The 22869-nt window shown below is 45.2% G+C and overlaps 2 protein-coding genes, 1 long non-coding RNA gene and 1 pseudogene across 5 annotated transcripts in view; 3 read left to right on the top strand and 1 right to left on the bottom strand.

The window, feature by feature from the left end:
* The window catches only part of LOC146180365 (uncharacterized), a 451687-nt gene that overhangs the window by 194765 nt on the left and 234053 nt on the right, over positions 1 to 22869 (top strand). The window lies entirely within an intron of this gene.
* LOC146180368 (uncharacterized) lies at positions 10612 to 11479 on the top strand. The gene is made up of 3 exons (XR_014700852.1): positions 10612 to 11163; positions 11223 to 11330; positions 11415 to 11479. It is a non-coding gene; the product is annotated as an uncharacterized LOC146180368 (long non-coding RNA).
* On the top strand, positions 12091 to 14327 carry LOC146180367 (uncharacterized; annotated as a pseudogene).
* LOC146180366 (uncharacterized) lies at positions 19409 to 22473 on the bottom strand. The gene is made up of 2 exons (XM_084579558.1): positions 22342 to 22473; positions 19409 to 21185 (listed from the first exon to the last, which is right to left on the bottom strand). Exons 1-2 carry the CDS (start codon positions 22360 to 22362, stop codon positions 19752 to 19754), a joined length of 1455 nt encoding a protein of 484 aa, XP_084435684.1. The 5' UTR covers positions 22363 to 22473; the 3' UTR covers positions 19409 to 19751.

Below are 22869 nucleotides of genomic sequence, written 5' to 3'. Positions count from 1 at the left end.
GGGACGACGCAAGATCAAAATGAGTAATGGCGGTGCTGGCTACAAAGCAAAAAAAAAAAAAAAAAAAAAAAAGAAAGAAAAAATTGCTGACAGTTTAGCTTGATTAAACCTATAGTGTGTAATCGAAATATTCGTTACTAACGGTTACATGTGGTAAAGCTGTTTATTTACAGAAGAAGCCGGTCAAATGGAGCAAGAAGATTCAGAAGACGCTAAGAAATAACACGGGCGCTTGCCCGGCACGGTGACCTTGGCTTTTCATGGCGTATTCAATATTAGCATAAAAAAAAAAGAAAACGCAGTTTTTAGCTTTTAACAGGCATGAAACGATTTTTCATATATACTTAGTGGGTCGCGAACATCATATGGTGTATACGCGAACATATATCTACAGAGTACACATGGTCTGACAGCTGTTCTCTCAATATGATTATGAACTCAATCCAGCGTCAGCTCTTGTAGTAAGAAGAGTCATGTGATCCCATCTGCTCGCCTAGGCCGACGCTAGCGCAGTTCGATCCAGGGGTGCAGCTGGCGCCCAGTACCTACTTCCTGGGACGGTTGTGTTCGAAACGAGAGGGCAGTAAGATGGAATTCGCCTATCGGCGTAATAGGCTCGTTCGGGAGCGGCCGCACCGCGATCTGTTTCCCGCACACTCGGGCGAGTTCTCTGATGACCGCGCGCGCAATGCTTTTTGCAGGACATCACACCCGTGGAGAGAAGCGACTGTGTGCAATTGTCGCGCGCACGAAGCACACCGCGGCCTCGTGTCGTACGCGTGCGAGTCGTGGCCACATTTGCGCACGGCCGAAACGGTGATCAGTGGCGCATAATTCGAGGCGGAATCACGGCATCCTCGTAATGGCCCGAAGCTGCACTCTCCGGGGTGCACCTCGTCCGCGTGTCTCGTTCTAGGCGACCAACGACGTCAGCCGGAGCGCGTTTTTTACGCGTGTACTTAGCCATCTCGCGCTATGTACACGCGCATATGTGCGCAGAGTACACGGGCTCCGGCTGCCGTTTTCCAAACGTTGCGCCGTGCCGCTTCCGCCTTTCCTCTCTGCGTCTTTGTTTACATTGCAAAGTTGTGAGCGGCTGTGTCCCGTGAGAGCGGCGATCAATCACAAGAGGGGGTGCTGCTTTGCTCGGAGGGTGTTTTGGTGCCCCCTTCTCCTCCTTCACCACTGAGTGGCATTGATCGCGGCATCGGACAGCGTGCGGTCACTCGCAGCCGATCTCCTGCGGGGGTGGGAGCGTGCTCGTTCGATAGCCAGCCGTGGCATCTGCATAAAGAATGCATCATACCCGTCCCAAGGTCGTGTGTGGTCGTGTTTTTCAGTGCTTCGCGTTTACCAGGCTTTTCCCCTGTGTTGTGTGCGCGTGCGGCTGCTCACTGCCGCGCATGCGCACAGAGCAGTTGGACTCCGACTCGGTGGCTAGAAGGGCGGATGGAGCTGCAAACATCTTGCCGAACTTCATAACGGCATTGTTTTCACTTTAGACGTCTACCTGACCTTCCGTTCAGCTTGGGAGACAACTGTAAATATGTAACCAGAAATAACTGTAGAAATACTGCCGAGGCCTCACCATGAAAGACTAACTGCATTCGGACAACCGCTGGTCATAAAGCAACCATGACTTTGTTAGAGACAGACAACAAAGGGGGAATTCTGATTTACTAACCCTGCGGACTTTATAGTTCTGGAGTATGTGGTGCAGTTTATCCGCTTCTGGCCCAGCGCGTGCACCAGCAAAATTGCGATCTGGTTATGGTCAGAGTGCATATGTATGCGTATATTTTTTTGTTAAGGAATTGCATTTGTTGAAATTTGTTTCCGCCGCTCATTTGCATCGGTTTATTTATTAGCGAGATTTTGCGCTGTTCCCAAGATGGATGACGGTTGCCTTCCGCGAGAACTGTGCCATTCAAAGCTTTGTCGGTAATAATTTCTAGGGTAATTTGAGATTCCGAGGGAGTTACTGGCATCTCAACTGACATTAAGAAGAATAAATAGGGTTGGGTAATGCGAAGAGAATATACTTCCTTAGGATTGCGGAGTAAATTCTAAGAGATAACAAATCCTACCATGAGTCATCAGTGTCAGGGATACGCGGAGGAGAAAGTCTTAAGTGGATGCAGATGGTACAGTTTAGACCTTTGCTCTAAAGTGGGTTGGTAGCTAGGCTGATGGTTATGGTGGTGGCGTTGGATTCGAGACTTTCTTCAGATGCCGTCTTCCGCCCTGTGCTTGTGAGAGGCACGACAGGTCGTGTGCATATTTGATGGTAGCGACGGTCATGTGTTTTCGCGTGCAGCCCGGTTTCGGACTTGTGTCAGGATTCTGCTGACGCTTTGCTCATTTCTGGAGTAAGCTCATCCCGGATGTTGCCGTAGGATGGAAGTCTGCATCATTTAATGGACGCCTTTTAGAAGCTGTGTAGAGAGGTTTCAATGATTGAGCGCTTCAGTAAATTATTCAGTCAATCAGTTAAGAAGCCCTTCAGTCTCTACAATAACATTAACAACCGTAATAATGACAACCGCGCCTATATAGATGGTGACATGAAAGGACTGAATTTCTGATTCAGTGCTGGTCTATTTAGAGCGTTCAAATGACCAATTCCGTTCGTGTTTTCAGTGAAATCGCGCTCGAGTTCGACGGATTCCCACTTGTTCCCTTTTCACATTCATTTGCGTCGATCCTTCTGATTCTCAAGCAAATGTTAATACGTTCTTCCTCCTGTCCTTTTCTTATTTCTGCTCATTGGAACGAGAGCGCAGGTCAGAAAGAAAGCCGAAGGAAAGAAGCGGGGTCCTTGCGTCAAAAGAGAGATTTAGCTTTCCGCGATCCGCCACCGTGGCTCTCTACCGCGCGTGGGCGGGGCGGTCAAGCTGATTGGTCCCGACGCGGCAGGTCTGTGTGCCGACATCCAGTATGTGGCGCCATCTGTCGGCGTCAAGGGTGGTCAGGGCATGCGCAGTGGAACGTGCGGTGGCGGATCCCAGTAGCGGATCGCGGATCACGGTAAGATAAAACTCTCTAAAGTGGCCGCCGGTCTTCGAGCGGAGGGGGCACTTGGCGTGCACGTCCTATCGCGCACCATTGTGTATCTAATGCAGAAGCGTCGCCTCACGCAGTCCCGCTCGGGAAAGGCGTTGTTGTATTTGGAAATATTTTCGATTGGGATGCGCGAAGGGGATAAGTGAAGACTTTGGCCGAAGGAATGCTCGGCACGTGAATGTGATACCAAGTGTGAGACGCGGTATTCGAAGCCGCGATAGAACGATGCTTCTTCTCGGTCGTAGCGAGATTGTGAGTTTTGTTGCCCATTTAAATGTCTCATGTTGCCGGTTAATGTACAGCATGGCTATCGAACTCGCGGCCTCTTCGCAGCACGTGCAGTGCCAGACAGCGGATTAGTGCGGACGCTGCTTTAGGGGATTTGCTTTCCATTGTATCTGCGTATGTTAGGGACAGTCTTCGAAGCGCTAGCCATAGAGTCGAATTTGGGCCGTATTTTGGCAATATCCTAAGTGCCGCCATTGACAGGTAGGAATAGGACTGGCGACACATTTGCAAATGTCCTTTGGTTCTAATTAGCCTGGCTGTGTGACCCCCATAACAGGGTGCTTCTCTCGGCTTCGACGCCATCAGCAGAAGGCACGGCATGGCTCACTCCAGCTAAGCAACATAAACGCGACACATATGCAACACACCTTCCCAGGATATTAAACATGCCGACTGGCATTCGCATTTCGAACCATCCATGCTGTCGCTGAATGCGACAGATTTGTTTTTTTTTTTTTCGTAAGTTCGTTCACTTACTGAAAAGATTTAGATTATCCAGCTTACACTTGTAATGACATGACGTTCATTATGATAGGCAATGAGAATAAAAAGAAGGACGTCCCTGCCCGCACAACCGATAACGGAACGGATGAAAACGACGTATAAAAATGTCAAATTATCAGCATTTCGTCGCTGGTGACAGCCACGTTGCAGAGAAGTGAACAAAAATTGCTCGCTATTTCAGGTTATTCTTTCAACGTCCGAGACAAGGAAACTTCCCCCGCATACTGGGGCACATAAAAAAAAGAACTGGGGCGGCGGTCAAAATAATTTCATCGACCGATCATCTGGCTGTATGCGGACGTTGAAATTGCAATTGTTTTGCCAGCGCGGTTAATAATAATAATAATAATAATAATAATAATAATAATAATAATAATAATAATAATAATAATAATAATAATAATAATAATAATAATAATAATAATCCGTATAACTCGTGCTATGGTCTTTCCAGTTGTGATGTATGGATGCGAGAGTTGGACTGTGAAGAAGGCTGACCGCCGGAGAATTAACGCGTTTGAATTGGGGTGCTGGCGGAGACTCTTGAGAGTTCCTTGGACTGCCAGAAGATCAAATCAGTCGATATTGTCGACCATAAACCCTGACTACTCATTGGAGGGTCAAATTATAAAGTTAAAGCTCAGCTACTTTGGTCATCTGATCAGAAGAGAGGAGTCGCTGGAGAAAGATTTGATGTTGGGAAAGGTTGAGGGTCGCCGGAGAAGGGGTAGGCAGCGAACGCGATGGTTAGATGGCATCCTCGAGGCACTGCAGATGAAGTTGTGTGATGTTAGGAAGATAGCGAGAGACCGGAAAGCGTGGCTTGATATGGTCCATAGTGTCACGAAGAGTCGGACACGACTGAACTGAATGATGATGATGATGATGATGATGATGATGATGATGATGATAATAATAATAATAATAATAATAATAATAATAATAATAATAATAATAATAATAATAATAATAATAATAATAATAATAATAATAACTTTGGCGCAGTGGTTAGCGCGCTCGACTACTCTTCCCAGGGATGCGGGATCGAATCCCGACCTCGGCGGCTGCTTTTCGATGGAGGCGAAAAGCAAGGCGCCCGTGTGCTGTACGATGTCAGGAATCCCAGAACCTCCTGAAACTTCCTGAGTCCTTCACTACAGGGTCTCTCATATTATAGCCGGGGTCGCTTTGGGACGTTAAATCCCACAAACCACAACAGCCTTGATGTGCACGTCACATACAGTGGTATTCTTCCTTAATGGAGTAGGAATTGATGAAGATATTTCAGGAAATAGATGTTAGACACATTGTAAACGCGGCGGCCAAATTTTAGGCCAAATGCGTGCCCATCTGTAGGTTGTTCGATGAGTCCCGGAAGGTGGACACACTGATTCAGAACACTCCTGTAGGCGCCCCTCGTAGCCCGTACATTTGCGACGTTAAACCCCACGCATGCGGATGCCTCAGCTGCGGCGGTGAGTACAATGTCAGCACTCCTTCGCCGCCTCTGGCAGCCAGCATTGCCCACTTTGTTTTGTGAATCTGTTGTAAAATTGCCTCCCCCCCCCCCCTTTTATTTTTTTTCGCTGTGCTGCGAGCACTTCATACTTTTGTATGGTCGCGAAGGAAACACACGTCGTCTGTATTGTGCATGATACGACAGACATTGCGAGGTTTCACCTGCAGTATAAAGACATTCTCTTCTTTACGAGAAGAAAGCGAATGTGTAGAAGAGGTATACAGATAGTTGCGAGGGCTATCAACTCCTTGCTGCCCTCCTGCATGAATGATGGATAACTTTGGCCCAGAAGGAATCTGCACTTCAGAAAGGAGCTTCTTTCTTGCTTTCTCTCTCTCTCAACTTCCCGCTTTGTTGTGTCCGCTCTTCACCCCTTTGGACGCATGCCACGCACGGCGCGGTCGGCCTTTCGCCACTGGCTCCCAGCAGGAGTAATCCTTCCGCGTGCTTGCAGTCCATCTGAATTTTAAATCGTGACGATTTTCTCCGCAGGTGCCGCGGGGCACACAAAGTGGGGCAAAGGGAAAGGGCTTTGCGAGGCGACGTCTTGCATGCAGCCTCATTGCTATGACTTATGTAGCGCGTGCTTTAACGCTGCAGTCTCTGTCGGGGTCAAAAGAAAAAAGAAGTTGGCTCTGGGAAAAGAACGCCATGTGAACGGTTGGATGGAAGCTACTTGCGAGGGTGTTATCTAGATTCACGATTACACGGTTGTCAATGTACTGTGTTACAGGGTTGTAGTGCAAGGCGGAGAGGCCGCAGGTTTGTGGGACAACGTCGCGTGTCTTAAATAAAAAAATTGAGACCTCCGCTTTCAAGGTGTTACAAGCAGAGTTTTCAACCACCTTTGTGTTCGCGTTGCTTATCTTAACTTGATAAGAACCTCTCTCCAATTCACGTGGCTAGAGAAAAAAAAAATTACCAGGACGACAACAACACTGGAGCGAGAGATTCCTAGACAACTTTTTTGGTCAGTTTAATACAATATAGTCTATTAGCTATATCATTTGTTTTCTCCCGTTGTAGACGGCACTTGATGTCTACACGTTGAAACCACTCGGCAGTCGTGATTCAGTGATGGTAGACCACGCGACATCAACGCGTGCTGACTGTAATCAGCATGACGCGATCTTACTAAGATATGCGTTGCAGGGAAACGTGCGTTCAACTGCGATCGCTGTGAGATACCTACCGTTTCTTCACAAGTATACACTGTTTCTTTAGCAATGCCTACCCGGCCTGCACAACGCGTGGGTATAGGAGTGAAGTTTTTTTTGTTACTTAGGTGAGGTTGTAGTAATGGCAGGCATTCGACAAGTACTCATCTGATTGTGACTGGCAGCTTACCCGTATCGCTTAAGAGTAAAGTATACAGCAGTTGCATCTTACCTGTACTCACCTATGGGGCTGAAACATGTAGAGCTAAAGACAAGGGTTCTACTTAAGTTGACGCGCAGAGGGCTATGGAACGAAAAGTGGTAGGGCGGGTAACATTAAGAGATGGGAAGCGTGCAGAGTGGGTCAGAGAAATAACTCGAGCTAATGACACTAGTCGAAATCAAGAAGAAATGGGCATGGGCAGGACATGTAGTGCGAACAGAATACTATTCGATGGTTGAAAAGGGCAACAAATTCGATTCCATGGAAAGAAAGCGTAGAAGTGTGTGGCAGAAAGTCACATGGGCGGATAAAGCTAAAAAGTCCGCAGGGGTCAAGTGGATGCAGCCAGTATAAGGACCGGGTTAATTGGAGCAATGTGGGAGATGCCTTCGCTCTGCAGTGGGTATAGTGCGGCTTATGATGATGATGATGACCTTGGACTTGTTCGTCCTACACTGTCATACGTACATGCGGTACACGCAGTTCGGCTGCGCAGGGTGTCCTATGTAGCGGCCTTCTTCCGCGACCGAATGCAGAACTGACATTCGCTTGACTCCGCTTCGACTCGATCGAAACGGAGTGGCGTCCGTGTGCTGTGCGATGTCAGTGCATGGTAAAGATCCCCAAGTGGTCGAAATTACTCCGTAGCGTTGTGCAGTGTAACGAAAACACAGATGGCGCATGCCCATTGCTTCCTCCGTCCTGCTGCTCTCGATACGGGGAGCGAAGAGGGAAGGCGGGGGGGGGGGGGGGGGGGGGAGAGAAGAGAGAGAGGACGCAACGCATCAGTTGCGCAGGACAGAACAGATCTCACCTCTGTCTATATTCTGTCGGGAGAGCTTCGGCGTAGGGATGCATATACGACCAGTAATAACGTGCTCTGCAACTGTCCTCTCTCTGAGCGTTCGCGCCAATACGTGACTCGATTTGCGCGTGAAAATAGGTCGGCGCGCCTAAGTGGATTTCATTGTCTCCACCGCGTCGACAACGGAAAAATGGGGACGGCAGGTCGTCCTTCCGTCAGTACTTCGCCGGCGCAAAAGGAGCAGTCCCGAAAAAAAGAAAACTTTGACAAGAATGGCAGAGCAAAATTAGGGAAGAGGGAAAAGAAAGAAAAACCAGGAGCGCTTCCAGAACGTTCCGTATCTCTCTTTCTCTATCCCGTCTTCTTTTTCCTGTTGGCTGTTCCCTGCCAACGGGAATAAACGGGGCCGATTCGATGAATAATTTTTCCCCATTAATGGTTCCGGAAAGAAGTGCGCCGGGAAGAACCAATTCAATAAGTACTTTCTTCTGAGCGAGTTGGTTCATATTAGCAAAAGGTAAAAGACTTGCGCAAAAAGTAGATGAAGAAAGAGACGTGACAACAAGACAGACAACAAGACCTTTAGCTAATATGAACCAACTCGCCAAGAAGAACCAAGCATATATAGCGGCGGTGTTTTAGGGCAGGTGGGAAAGGCTGTTCATCTTTACTTCCCCACCCTTTTTTTCTCTTTTTCCCCGTAAGGCGCGCGCAGACAACGGACTTTTTTCTTTCTTTCTTCACAGCGTAAAAAGGAGAATGGTTACATATAGAAAAACGGTGTAGGCAGGATGAAGGCATTCTTTAAATAGAGTCACTCGAGAGTAACAGCGAGTTTACAAATATATTTGGGTATGACAAGAAGCAGCAGCAAGAATAATAGGGAACGAAGGAAGAACTCGAACGCGATAAGAACAAAGCCCGTTTTGCGAAGTAGGCGCTTTTGGAATTGGAGGGACGCGCATCTACCTATATGCGCGCGAACGCAAAACGAATATAAAATAACGCAAAACGAACAATTCGTTTTTCCGAACGTTCGGCACCGTTTTCCTCCTCCCCATTTCCTCCCTGAAGCACGGCACGGAGACACATGAAGCCGCTCACGTTGCTAGCTTTGGTGGCGTTCTTTCTTGCTTCGTTCGTGATATGTTTTATCACAGTCAGTATTGAAAGGTACGCCGGAAATATGACAAATACGGCCGAATGCGTGTTTGTCGGTGCACCATGGCTTTTGTTGCATGGTCAGAAAAAGGCGCACGAAGCAGCGTTCACTTAGACGATCGGCAGGCTTGCTGTTCGTATACATCGCGAATATGTTTTACATGTTTTTCTTGTTCTGACTTCAAGCCTTCTGTGGGCATTGTTTCCTCGTGTTTAGACTTCTTGCCTATTATTAACGTTTTTGGTTTTGCCGGCGCTGCAAAGTTTACCGTCGTATATAGCTCTCGCCACCAGTCAGCGCGAACTGCATAAGCTTCGTTCTTTCTTTTTTTCTTTTACACCTCTTTCTTAGATTGCGCGGGAAATGAAGTTACGTCTGTTTTTTGTAGACACAGAGCGAAGCGCCACGTTTTGCGCAAACTGGCACCCATGCTAAGCGTGTTATGTCATGAATGATCACTTTGTAATTCTCGATTCCATAGGTTTTCGCACTGCGTGGCCGATTCGCTTAGCTAGTTCGTTAGTCTGTTCTGACCGGTGCAATATTTGCATCATTTGAGGGTTTGTCTGTATTTGCGTTTTCTTCTACATATCAGATTCATGCCGTCTTAAACTGTGCTTTACTTTTTTTTCCAGTGATTCATTTATTGCGCTTATTTAGATGCTCGACACAGTGTTCGCTCCGAATGTTTGGTCTGGTGTTTTCGGTCATATTTTCCTACCTGCGAATGTCTTGACTTTACGAAACTGTTTCTGACTCTTATATGAGTTGTGGGTAACTAATTGCGCACGTCTGATTGGGGCACATGAACGTGACCTAATCTAGAGGACCGGTGCGCGCTCTTTCGAGCGGCCATTCAATTGACAGTCCGTGGTCTTCCGAAGCAGTCGCGTTGTGTCAAGCAAAAAATGCAAAATTGTGTGATATTGTCACGTGGTGGTGACAAGGCCGATGACAACAAACGAGCCTGGGAGTGCACTAGGAAGCACTTTATCGGGCTCCTTTGCATCCGCAAAAGATTTAATTGATTCGGCGGCGGCAACGACAACAGAAGCGCTCGCTGGTCGTCGAACAAAGAATGCCCGTCACGCCCGTCAGCGCTCAATTTACGGGCGGCGAAGAAACGTCTGAATAAAGACGCTAACGGTGACTAGCGTAATTTGGCACATTGTAGAAACACGCGCGAGTGGCTGGGACCTTCGATATCCATCTCGGCACATCTTGCGCGACAAAGACAAGGATGAAGCTGCGTCTGGCAACACCGAGCTTGAACAAACAAATAGTACAGAATCGATCTATGCGCTACAATCGACTGGTAAGGCCGCACGCCAGCGGCTGCAACAAATACAGATCTGAATGGTACGCGGCAATATGTATCACTGTGAATTCTGAATTGAAATTAAAAAGAAACAAAAAACACAACACGACTCGATTATCATCTTTCTTTTTTACTTAGCGTTTAAGTAGGGTTCCGATGGCTCTACGCACATTTCATGCACACGTATAGGAAAGAAAAATGAAGTGCCACATTAAACGACGTTATACCGCGTGCTCGGGAAAATGTCCACGGAAAAATGTCCCTGTTCGCGTCGAAATATATATATATAAAAGGAAACGTCTCCAACGGATGCAAACATATCGCAATCTGAGGCTTTTATCTCGCCTGGTACCCGCGTACTATCAGGGGTGAATTTAGTGTCACTGACTTTTCCCGATTTTATATTACATTTTTTGCTGCCGCTGTTTTTTAATTACCTCCCCCCTCCCCCCCCCCCCCCCCCCCCCCCCCTTGCTGTAGTTGTAATGTGAATTCCAGAAAGGAATAATTATTAGGAACAATTTTTGCTAAGCGTGGAAAGTTGGCTAGTTTGTTTCTAGTACAATGCACCATTTCGGAAATCGCAGCGCCGCGAAAAAACCTAGCGGGCGCGCGACGCATTATGGGAAAAGTGAGCGAACGCCGACCGACCGCCCGTCTTTCCTGCCTCCTGCGTTCGCATAGCTGCGGTGTGTGTGTGTACGTGCTTCGATTGCTTTAAGATTTCGTGTATTTTTTGGTGGTGGGCGGTTGCAGGTGCGTTATATAAAGTGTTACGTGCCTGTGGGTTACTTAGTGGCCGCTGCCACTACTGCGCGCGATGTCGTCGAAGTGCCGAGGCGGTGGTCAGACTTGTTGTGTGCCTGGCTGCGACAACAACACGCTGAAAGACAAGAACGTTTCATTTCACGCGTTCCCTGCAAATGAAAAAGAAAAAAAGGAGTGGGTGAGAAGAATCAACCGCCAGGGAAGTGCTGGTCGCTTCTCTTTGTGGCAACCTTCTAAGCACCACCGGATCTGCGGAGCTCACTTCAACGCAAGTGGACGCCGTGGCTATATGGACCGGTTGCCGACAATTTTCCCTCATAAAGTCATCAGTCAACTATCTCCTTCCTTTAATACCGGTAAATATATATATTCAGGCGGTTATCGCATATTATCATTACTGCCAAATCTCTTCCAGTCGCGAAACGCAAGAAGACGAGCTCCCAAACTGCCTCTGCCAGCCCTGTGCTCGTCCTGAACGAGTTGGAGATCGGCTACGTAGTTGACGTGCCCCAATGCGATCAACGTAAGAGACGCTTTAACTGTGCCATCTTTTTTCTGAGGCTTCGATTTTGTGTGTTCGCATTTTCATCAAAGCGTTTGTACGCAGAGAGCGACGTAGTTTCCCAGGAGCCCACCCAGCTGACCTTCGGTGCACCGGCTTCGTCTCGCACGAAAACAGGTTAGTGATGGTTCAAAATTCTCACTTTCTCCATTCCACTATGAAAACTTATTTTTCGCATTTAACGGACCCCTATCGCGCCCACTCATTGTGAGGTCCACGGGTGCTGTGGCGACCGGTATATTAATAAATGGACCAAACTTTTTTCCCGCGAAGCCAGTTTTTCGCAAGCTTTTGCAGCTAGCCATGGGAAGTCTACATGTTATGAGTTGCATAACCTCATGTATTCTGTGACATGTCATCGGTGATTTGTACCGTGCATGTGTTATTACTTCAGCGAGTTTTCTGATAAACGCGGTACCTCTTCCACCAGTGCACGCATTGTGAAACTTACCCATTTCATTTCTTTCACCGCGACATTATTCCCTTCACCACAGCTTGTAAAAATGACACAAAAGTCAGGCTATCCAAATGCATATACAGTGTAGATTTGGCTGATGTGCTGGGTGCATGAAACCTATGGTTCCATGCTGGTTGGTAAGCTGCTTGCACAGGTGGATCAGTGGAGTGAAAGAGAGTTGGGCTCTATGGCTTTGTCATCCTAGTTTCTTTGTTGTCTGTATATCAGTGTAAGCTTAGAGCAAGGGTTCAGAACACACATTGTGGGCTGAAGTGACTATTTCAAGCCCTGAAATCTGTATTAAAGCACGGCCTAACTGTTCGCAAATCAATAAACAGTTTTTATTTTCTAGGTGCCGAGCATTCATACTCCATGGGGCCTCCAGACACAGCATCTGCTGCCGCACTAAGGAAAGTCAACCACCTTCTCGAAGTATGTGGAAAACTGGAGCATGAAAATAACTTGCTTCGAAAAGAGAAATCTGTGCTCCAGAAAACGGTTGAGGATCTGGAGGCTCAGTTGCACCATGTGAAAGTTGAGGCGCTTAAAGAGAAGCTAAAAACAAAAACCTTGTCTCAAAAGTTCACGGTTTTGTTTCAGATCAAAAGCGACTAGTGTTTTATACAGGGTTTAACTCCTTTGAAAAATTTGATGCGTTTCTGGAACATGTTGAAGGCATGTACCAGACACTGAAAACAGGTGCTGGCAGGCCACCAGCACTGAAAATGAAAGAACAGGTCATTGCAGTGCTTTGCAGGCTCCGGGTTGGGTTACTGGAGCAGGATTTGGCATATCGCCTGAAAGTGTCTGTGTCAACCGTGAGTGCAATGTTCACATTTTGGGTAAATTTTTTGTTTGAAATGTTATCCAGATACCAATGTGGCCATCCCGTAACACAGTGGACATGTTCATGCCAGACAATTTTAAAGATTGTACCCATCGACACGCATTGTACTGGACTGCACAGAAATTTTTATCGAGAACCCGTCTGATTACAGTACGCAAAGCGACACTTTCAGCTCGTACAAAGGACACAACACTGCAAAAGGACTCATTGGCATCACTCCAAACGGCTTCGTTTCTTTCGTGTCAAATCTTGCACCTGGGAGACTTTCCGATCGAGAAATCACGAGACACAGTGGCCTCTATGAGTTGCTCGAGGAAGGGGACAGCGTAATGGCGGATAGAGGATTCCTCATTGAAGATGACCTCCGTCAGCTTGGAGTCGAATTAAACATGCCACCTATGTTGAATGGCCGCTCGCAGTTGTCACTGGCAGATGAGATAGCAACACGGCAGATAGCGAGTTTGCGAATTCATGTTGAGCGTGTCATCAGGGAAGTTAAAAACTTCAGAATACTCCGTGCTGTCTTTCCTAATGTTATGGCAGAGAAGCTGAACAAGATATGGAAAATTTGTTGTTATCTCAATAATTTCATGCATGAGCCCATTCTAAACCGATGAGCGATGGTAGTGTTCTTAATGTTTTGTATGTTATGCATGATCTACTGTAATGCAGGGGTGCTCAAACTCTTTAGCCTTCTCATTTGAAGACCAAATCATTTCGCTAAAATGCAGTCGGCTTCTAACATGTTTCATTTGTGTTCTGGCCAGCTTTGGTCACGGAGCCTGTCTTGAAAATATTTGTTTTATGGGGGATTAACGTCCGAAAGCGACTCAGGCTATGAGAGACGCCGTAGTGAAGGGCTCAGGAAATTTCGATCACCTGAGGTTCTTTAACGTGCACTGACATCGCACTGTACACTGGCCTCTAAAATTTTGCCTCCATCGAAATTCGACCGCTGCGGCTGAGGCTTGAAAAGGTGCTGGCCGACATATGTAAAAGGGGTATGCAAGCTGCGCAGCACATGAACAAGTACTTAAATTCTGTTATGACTGACTGTATAGTGAGATAGCTGTAAGCAGCTACAGCATTAGTCCCAAAATAACTGGCTAAAGTGGATGAAGACATGCATGAACATAGGTGCTTGGGGATTCTAGGAACTGTTCCAAGAACCCCTAGAGTTCCCCAAAATGCAGTTTGAGAATCCCTGCTGCAGTGCAAGGCATCGAACTTGCACTGAATTACACTATTTCATGTACAGCAGACTAGAGGAGCCTTTCTTTCTCTGCTGAAGTAAATCTGAAGTCAATGTACAGGCTATATAGAGCTGCAACGCCTTATTTCTCTGTCGGTGTTGTGCAAATGATTTGAGCATAGATTGTGGCAGTACTATATCCAAGTCATGACTGGAAACGAAATCACCAGTCTCATTGCTGATCTACACAGACAAGATGGAAAGTTGGTGTTTGCAGCCATTGTCTTTTCTACGACAGATTGTCTTTCCTAACTTTTTGGAATGAAATCTGTAAAGTGAATTTCACTTTGTCATTTTTACATGTGTTAGTGATGTACTCATTTTAAAAAAAAGTGATATGTATTGTATATATGTGTACTGTATATGTAAAAAATTTGTACATGTATGCGAGTATTTCATGGCACTGAATTTGAAAGCTTTATTACCAACTCTCATGTAATGTCTTGCATGGAATCCTTCAGAAAGAACTTATATCAGCTACAATACCCGAGATGCGACAGATTTGAGCTTGTCGTCAAAGAAGTGCGAGCTCAGTGCTACTCGAAACTTGTGCATTAACCCCTCAAAGCAGAGATTAAGTATGCTGAATCTGCACCTTGGGCACTGTCTATGACGGCACATTGATTTACTGTAAAGCATAAGCCTTCATTGGTTCACTTCACATATGTTACAAGTCGTACCGAGTGCAAGAGTATCTACAATACGGACAACACACTTGTCACTTTGCAAAGATTTTGCTTGCAACTTTCATTGCGGTTTCCTTACAGAGACCAATGTGAAGTATGTAGCTGCCCATGTGCTTGTGACTGTAGCTGTGTTCCTAGTGACTGGAAGGTGGGCAAGGTGGTTCCCCTGCACAAGTCTGGGGACAAACATTCTCCTAATAACTACCGACCCATTTCACTTACTAGCATCCCATGTAAGATCATGGAACATGTCATCTGCTCTCATCTCGCCAATTTTCTTGAATCAAATTCGTTCTTCTGTCATTCCCACCACGGGTTTCGTAAAACATTCTCATGCGAGACTCAGCTTCTATGCTTGTCACAAGACCTTCATTTCATTCTTGACCGGGGTTCCATAGCAGGCTGTATATTCCTCGATTTCTCCAAAGCTTTCGATAAAGTTTCTCACCAATTACTACTTTTCAAATTAAGTAACCTCAAACTCGACCCTAGCATCGTTTCGTGGCTTGAGTCTTTCCTCACTAACCGTTCTCAATACGTGACAGCAAATAAATGGAACTCTCGTTCCTCTCCAGTGGGCGCAGGCATTCCCCAGGGCTCCGTACCAGGGCCCCTACTTTTTCTAATTTATATTAATGATTTGCCTAACACCATTGCTTCTTCTGTGTGTCTCTTTGCTGACGATTGTGTAATTTACCGTGAAATTAACAGTGACTCTGACATTTCTGTTCTTCAGTCTGATATTAACCAAGTTTCAGAGTGGTGTAAATTATGGCACATGAAGCTTAACATTAACAAGTGCAAACATATGCGTATTTCTCGTCGTAACAATGAAGTAGCTAATTACAACCTCAATAATACTCCTCTTGAAACGGTGTCTTCGTATAGATACCTTGGTGTGCACATAACTTCTAATCTTTCTTGGAATCTGCATGTGGAATCTATTACTAACAATGCTAACCGCATGTTGGGGTACCTGCGCCGAAACTTTAACCTTTCTTTTAGTTCAATAAAACTGCTTCTTTATAAAACCCTTGTTCGTCCCCTGGCCTTGCATCTCTAGAATCTGAAATCGAATCTGTTCAAAACCGCGCGTCACGTTTTATACTTTCCAACTATAACCGTAACTCCAGTGTTACCGTTATGAAAACAACATTATCATTGCCACCGCTTTCACTACGTAGAAATATTTCCCGCTTATGTCTATTTCACAAAATCTATTACCACAATCCTGCCCTTAAGAGCCGGCTACTAACTACCCCCACATATGTTTCAGGTCGCATTGATCATCTTCACAAAGTAGGTGTTCCGTCATGTCGTACTAAACACACCTCTTGTTCTTTCGTTCCAAACACTTCTGTCAGTTGGAACCACCTTCCTAGGCACATTGCTGATATTACGGACCCAAATTCTTTTAAGACTGCCGTATGTAATCTATATTTATAAATGGTAGTCAAATGTTTTTGTTCGTTTTCGGTGACATTGTTGACTGTCGGAAATGATTTTTTTTTGTCTCACCTGCTTTTCTCTTTTTTTTTCCGCCAATACTTTTTTTTTTTTGATCACTTTTCGCCGTGTTATTGTTTCTCCTATGATGCTTTATGCTGCACTGTACCCTGTACCAATGTATCTTTCCCACTCCCCTCTTTAATGCCTTCGGGCCCTGAGGGTATATGAATAAATAAATAAATAAATAAAAGGCTTTCTTACAAAGAAAGGCTCTTGTATTGCACAGCTCACTTAAACATCTTGTGCCAATATATTTTAAGAGCATAACACAAAAGCATGCTAAGCAATGCATCTCTATGTATAAGCACGTTGCAGAAAAATTTTTTTAATACAGTCTTGTTCAAACATAAGTGTAACGAAATAAATAACTTCAATTATCAAAATCTCAAGCAACTCCGTTGGTGTGAAAAAATGAACAAAACATTGCAATGCGTGACATTATGCAAGAGGTATTGTGTTCTTAACAATTAGTAGTTAGGCTTTCCTACTAGCCTCACTACGGTGCTGAGCTCGGTTTGGTTTGAGAGGTTATTGGGTTATGCCATGATCATTCTTTTTGGTGCTTTGAATTCCCTACAATTAGATGGTGGGTCAATGAAATTGGTTCAAAAGTGTAGTGGAGTCCATTAATCACAGAAGAGGATGCACAGCTAAATGACAGTTTGGAGAACAAGAGTGCATGCATCTTCCAGGATACTGCTTCCATTTTGAATGTAAAATTTTAGATGCAGCACCTACCGAGCACTCGCTTGTAATTTGGCTACTTTTATGCGCACATGGGAGTTTTTTTCCTACCTATTACGTTTAAAAAACAAAATGTTGCTTTGAATCAAGAATATATAGTATGTAATGTGGCAGTCTTACAAAAATACAATAACAAAAAAGAAGTACGCAAAACTGTCTTGACGCCTTAAGTGCAGAAATGAGAAAGCCAAGCAACCAATATGAGCATATAAACTGTGCACCTCCCAAAGAACGTATTTCTGCAAGGAAGAAAGAAGGACTTTCATATGTTTCTGAAGTGCTGGTTCCAAATGAGCAATAATGATGAAGCAAAAACAAACTGTTAAATTAATGATCTCAATACACTCATTTTGCATCGAATGAAGTGCTGGTTCCAAATGAGCAATAATGATGAAGCAAAAACAAACTGTTAAATTAATGATCTCAATACACTCATTTTGCATCGAAGCATATACATCAGCTTGCAAGTACATAGTAAACCCTTGCCACAAGAATTACCTTTCTTACGGCAACAAGTCATCCTAAAAAGTACAAATACTACGCCAGACACAAAATCAAAATGTTCACAGATTTCGCTTGCACAGCAATGATTGCAGTACACAAGCAAGAACTTGCACACAACTCTCAATCACAGCTACACAGCAAGTAGACATACTGAACCTGTGTATGCCAACTAGCAACTAAACCGCCGCATTTGCAAATTCTTCTTTGATTTTATATAGAAGATGAAAGTAACCATGAGAAAACATGGTGTGAACAGAATTAAACATCATATTTCAAATATAAATGACTTATCATCAAGTCGGTAGTTTGCCCAAATTAACCACACGCGAACCTGCTAGACAGCAACACATCAATCAGTGCGTGTGTCCTGACATCCAGAAAGTTGTAGCAGGAAGGATTTAACATGCAGGCACATGAACTTCATAGGATCATGTAGCAGAACCTATACAGAGTCACACTCATGAATTCTAGCTCGTACAAATGACAAGAAAAAAAGCGTCGGGGACACCAAAACAAATGAAGCATTGACGACTCGCACCAAAACGCAGACAGACAAGATGCGTCTACCTCCACAGTAGAGGGGCACATTGTTTGGCAGTGGTTTTGACACTCGCATTTCTAGACGTTAAATCCAAAGCCTCGACAGCTTTCCCTTCTTTCTATTTAGGTTTTCAGTACAAGGGGAGAAGGATGCCGGCCAATAGAAAGTAACAAAAAAAAAAGGTAAAGGAAGCACAGGGTCAGTGTAAACATGGTTCAGCAGTCCAAATCTCAGTCCTCCTTTCTTTTAGACACAGCAGCACACAAAGTGAGAAACGATTTTTACATTCCATACTTCCGCTATGGGCACACAGTTGTCAAGGGCTCCAGACCAGATGAAACCATGTGAAGCCTATTATCACGCACAAAACTTTTTACATACAAGCATTCTGCACCTTGCCTTGATCAAGATGTATCAAAGCGCCTGTGTACCAAATCAATTGATCTGTCTTCAGCAGAAGGACCCCACATCTTCCGAATCAAAGTGGCCGATCTGTTCATTAGAAGTTGCCGTTTTGTCTTTATTAGGCATGACACGAGACCACCAAGGAATGTCATCTCCGTCCGCAAAGAGTTAAGCATCCACCACGATGGCTCTGCGACTATGGAATTTGGCTGCTTGACCCAATGTCATGGGATGAAATCACAGACATGAAAGTCCCATTTTGGTGGAGGCAAAATATAATGTGCACATTAAAAATCCACGATGGTCAAAGCTGTTTGGGAGCCCTCCATCCCCATGTCCCTCGTTGCATACAGGATGTTAAACCAGAAAAACGTAGGCTCGACTCAAAACATAGCAATGATGTGTGTCGAACCAAATCAGCTTTCACAATGTGATGACTGGATGAAGTAAAAAATAGAGCATTTAGAATTTAACTCACTACTACTTGAAGGCATTTCAGACAATGCTGAGTTCAGCTTCTCCTTACCCTTACAAGTGAGGTTGATAAAACAATTACCAAACTGTCAAGCTACAAGAGAAAATTGCGTGCAGTGAAAATGAATTAAATTCCAGATGTCGCATGAAACCTTGGCAAAACAGATGGAGAAGCTACAACGACTGTAAGGAAGGTGCGTGATGTTGCTACGCAGTGGCTACATTCTTTTCTTAGGAGTTTACCCGACAGACCAACAGACTTAATGAGCATTGATACCAAGACAAAACAGATGACACAAACCTTAACCTCATCAGGCTGCACAGTGTTTCTCCTTCATCAAACCTGACTTTCAACTTTAAAGGTCGCACCGCTCCTATTGGCTAAACCTAAGCGCTTTCTTTTTATTACAAAATTATCGATGAGGAGTGATGCTCTGGTATTCAAAACACATTTGAAATGTGAAAATGCTCCTTCATAGTTAGGTTAGGTTAGCAAATGGAGGTGGGAAAATCAAGTGGCAGGAAACGACAGTGGACAAGGAATCCAAAAAATACCTTTCCTCTGTCTGCCAAGAGAGCACGACTTTCTTATCGACAAGCAACACGAGAAAAAAAGTTGGTTCAAAAAAAAAAATTCAGGCAAAGGACAAGGGAAAAATCACAAGGAAGGTAGCCGACAAATGTAGAGACAGGAACTTGGAGGACAAGGCAGCAAGACGTGTGGTGCTTGACATTTACTTTTTACACACAGATTAGTGGCACACACATTTAAATGGGTTGTGGCACAACGTGCACATCGCCATAACGATATTACGCAGAAAAACACTTTCTTCATGGAAAAAAATGCAATACAAGATATTTAAGAAACAAATATACATAAGTATGAACACATGCCAAAGCATGTTACGAGTCCGAGCATCTTTGTCCTGCAGACCAATGTAACATAAAATAAGTCATTGAAATTCACACACAAGCACAGTGCTCTTGGTAGTTCTTGTGACATTCCAGGAGACGTGGCAGCATTTTGGAAATCCAAAGCGAGCTGTCAAAAGTGATCCTCTGAAGAGTGCAGTCTGTGCCATTATCAACCACAAAATCACACCAGGAGAGTCCAGTCAAAGCCATTTGCCCCTGGACCTGGTAAAAGTACTTGTGCGTTGGTTTAAGAACTCCATTCTTCAGGTAGGGTGCCGTATTCACAGCATTTTCTAATTCCTCACCCCGTTCCTTGGCAGCTGAGAGGGTCTTAACTTCAAGGAGACCAAAATCTCCTCCCTGCTCTACAACACGGTCAGGCGTTGCACCAAGAACAGGGACACCAGGGTTGACGCACAACCCACAACAGTAAATCCTAACTGGGACCTTTTTCTTGTCTATGTAACGCTGCACGGCTGCATCTTCATTCCTTAAACCATCAGCCATGTATTTGGTCTGCATCTGGCTAGACCCGAACAACCTCTTAAAAAACTTCTCATCAGCTGGCTTCTTCCGTGACACCACATCTCCAAAGTGTGAAGCAGTCAGGCGCTTGGATCTCTCGAAGCTCCATGTTGTAGAGCCGCTCTGCATCCTAGTCGCTTGCTCAAGGGCCCATGAGTCTTCTAAAGTAAGCTCACAGGAGCCGAACGTGTACCCAGCTGGCACATGCTCAACCCACAGGGCTTGCACCGGCAACCTGATTGGCATCTGGCTGAGAGCCTCCTCCTGACGTGTTCTTTTCACTTGTACGGGCTGAAAGTGGTTGTCCTCCAGCGTCTTGCATAGCATGGCGTTTGGAATATTTTTCTGTGTCTGATACATTCTCTTAATATGGTCTTCTGTTACTGTCAGAGAAACTGTGGTTTCTTGAGTTGCATACCTGCCAGCTTTTATTGGCATATGTTTCACAAAACGCAGTTTTGAGAACTCGCGTGTGTGCACGTTGGCCTTCTTTGCCCCAGTACCCCATGCTCTGGGTTTGTCTGTACACGACTGTGTGTCTTGCACGTAGGCTGCCCCAGAGCGCTTCAGGTCTAATACAAACCATAGAATTGCTACTACATGTTTACAAACACCTGCAGCTCCAGCCCGGCAGTTGCAGGTTCCTTCGTCCACAGTTCCATTTGACGAGAGCACAGCAGCAGTGTTATATAATTTTGCCAAAGAGAATGATGCCTCCACTGTTGCTTTAAGAAAAGTGGATCTGTCAGCCTTGCAAATAAGAACATTGTGCACCTTCTCTGCTTTGAACATCCTGTATCCGCTTACAGTATGCTTCTGAGCACCACGTGAATTCTGATGTGCCAAGATTCCTTGCTCTGAGAACCCATCTGGAACGTCTTTTAACTGTTTTGTCCATGGCCCTTTCGGTAGCCTTGCTTGGAGAGGAAGTGCATTATGAATGGCTTGCAGTGGTACCTGCAACATGGGTATAAGCAAGTGTCAAAATGTTTTCTTTGGCACTCCACATATAAACAGAGCATGGAAGCATACACAGCTGATCATGGCATCACCAATGCGATCTTGAAATAAAGTATTCATTCATTGTGTCTTGGTTACTTGTGGCAAGCATGCTTGAAAAGCAACGCTGAACCCATTTCATTTACTACGCGCGGTCGTGAAGAATGTTGCACAAGGACGGCCTCGGTAAACCACCAGCTAACTAAAACTCCGAGGCCGCCCAAGTACAAGGTACTGGCGCGTCCATGTTTTTCACGTTAGCAAAATATCCGCCGCAGTTTTTTTCGACCGCGTTCGCGTTACTTGTAGCCACCGAGGCACGTTCATATTTTGGCTGCGCCTATCTGCACTCCACGGTAGTAACAAATGGACACCGCGACCGAGATAGTACGAGCCGTCAAACTCGTTGAATATGGCACAGACAGCAACTACTATTTGTATCGCAAAAATATGCTCAGCTACACACAATGTAACAGTGCTTGTTGGTTCTGCTTCGCACTTGCTGCGTGCTATTCGAACAACACTATAGGCAAGAAAATGCGCTCGCACAAGCTAAGCACCAACTCAACTACTACTTTCTTCCAAGATGTACTCATTGAACGAATGCGCTGTCCGTTTCTTTCGACGATATACTTGTTTCAGACTCGTCCGTAGACTAAATAGCACGCTATAACCAAAAGATTGAATGGGCAGTGCGCGATAACGACGTATTTTGCTAAAATATAGCGCGTACATTCTCACAAGACTATGTCGCACTGTTGCAACAAACATGAATGCGTACGCTACGTACTACGCCTGCCGCCGGGACAGCCGCAGAAACTTTGAAGGTTCGCGACGGGCGACCAGTAAATAAATGCACTGTTAGCGCGCGCTTACCAGCAAAACACGCCTGCTAGCCGTAGGATCGCGCTCGTGCCTTCTGAAGCATAGCTAAAACTATACACTGGCACATGTGCGCGCTTCACGAGCGCTCACGTGCGAAAATACTCGCTTCGCGCTCGTAGCGTCGGCTGCAAAACCACAAAAAAAGTTGTACGGCAATGCAAAGATCACTTGCGCGGCGCAAGCATGCTACAAAAGCATTGCTAGCATCCCAAAAAAAAGTTTTGCTTACCTGCTTTTGCGCGACGTCCATGTCGAACCACTCCTGCGCCGGATCCTGCCCGGCAAGCCACGCTCACAATTCCCAGCCTGCTTTGCGGCGGTCGCGTAGGGGGCGCGCGCAACTTTCCGAAATGGTCCATTGTGAGAGGTTCTTCCAGCGCAGGAAAAACACAAGCTCGTGTTGTCTGTTTTACATTCGTCCGTGTGTATTTTGTGCGCTGAAACAATGTCTGACAATTGAATAATAATAATAATAATAATAATAATAATAATAATAATAATAATAATAATAATAATAATAATAATAATAATAATAATAATAATAATAATAATAATAATAATAATAAATAATAAGTATCAGTCACACTTGTTTCTTTGGACGCCTTGACCGCGCCGTAAGTGAAGGGAGGAAGGTGGGAGTGAAAGTGGAAAGACAGAAAGAGGAGCCGTAGTGGAAGACCTCGGTCACATTTTTTCCTAGCGGCCGCTTCGCCAGGGATCGTTTCTTCCGGGGGCTTTTTACCTACACCCGGTATGC

The sequence above is a fragment of the Amblyomma maculatum genome, chromosome 9 (genome assembly GCF_055883805.1).
Source record: "Amblyomma maculatum isolate TAMU_Amacu chromosome 9, ASM5588380v1, whole genome shotgun sequence".
Taxonomy (NCBI): Eukaryota; Metazoa; Arthropoda; class Arachnida; order Ixodida; family Ixodidae; genus Amblyomma; species Amblyomma maculatum.
This window is presented reverse-complemented; position numbering and strand designations above follow the sequence as displayed.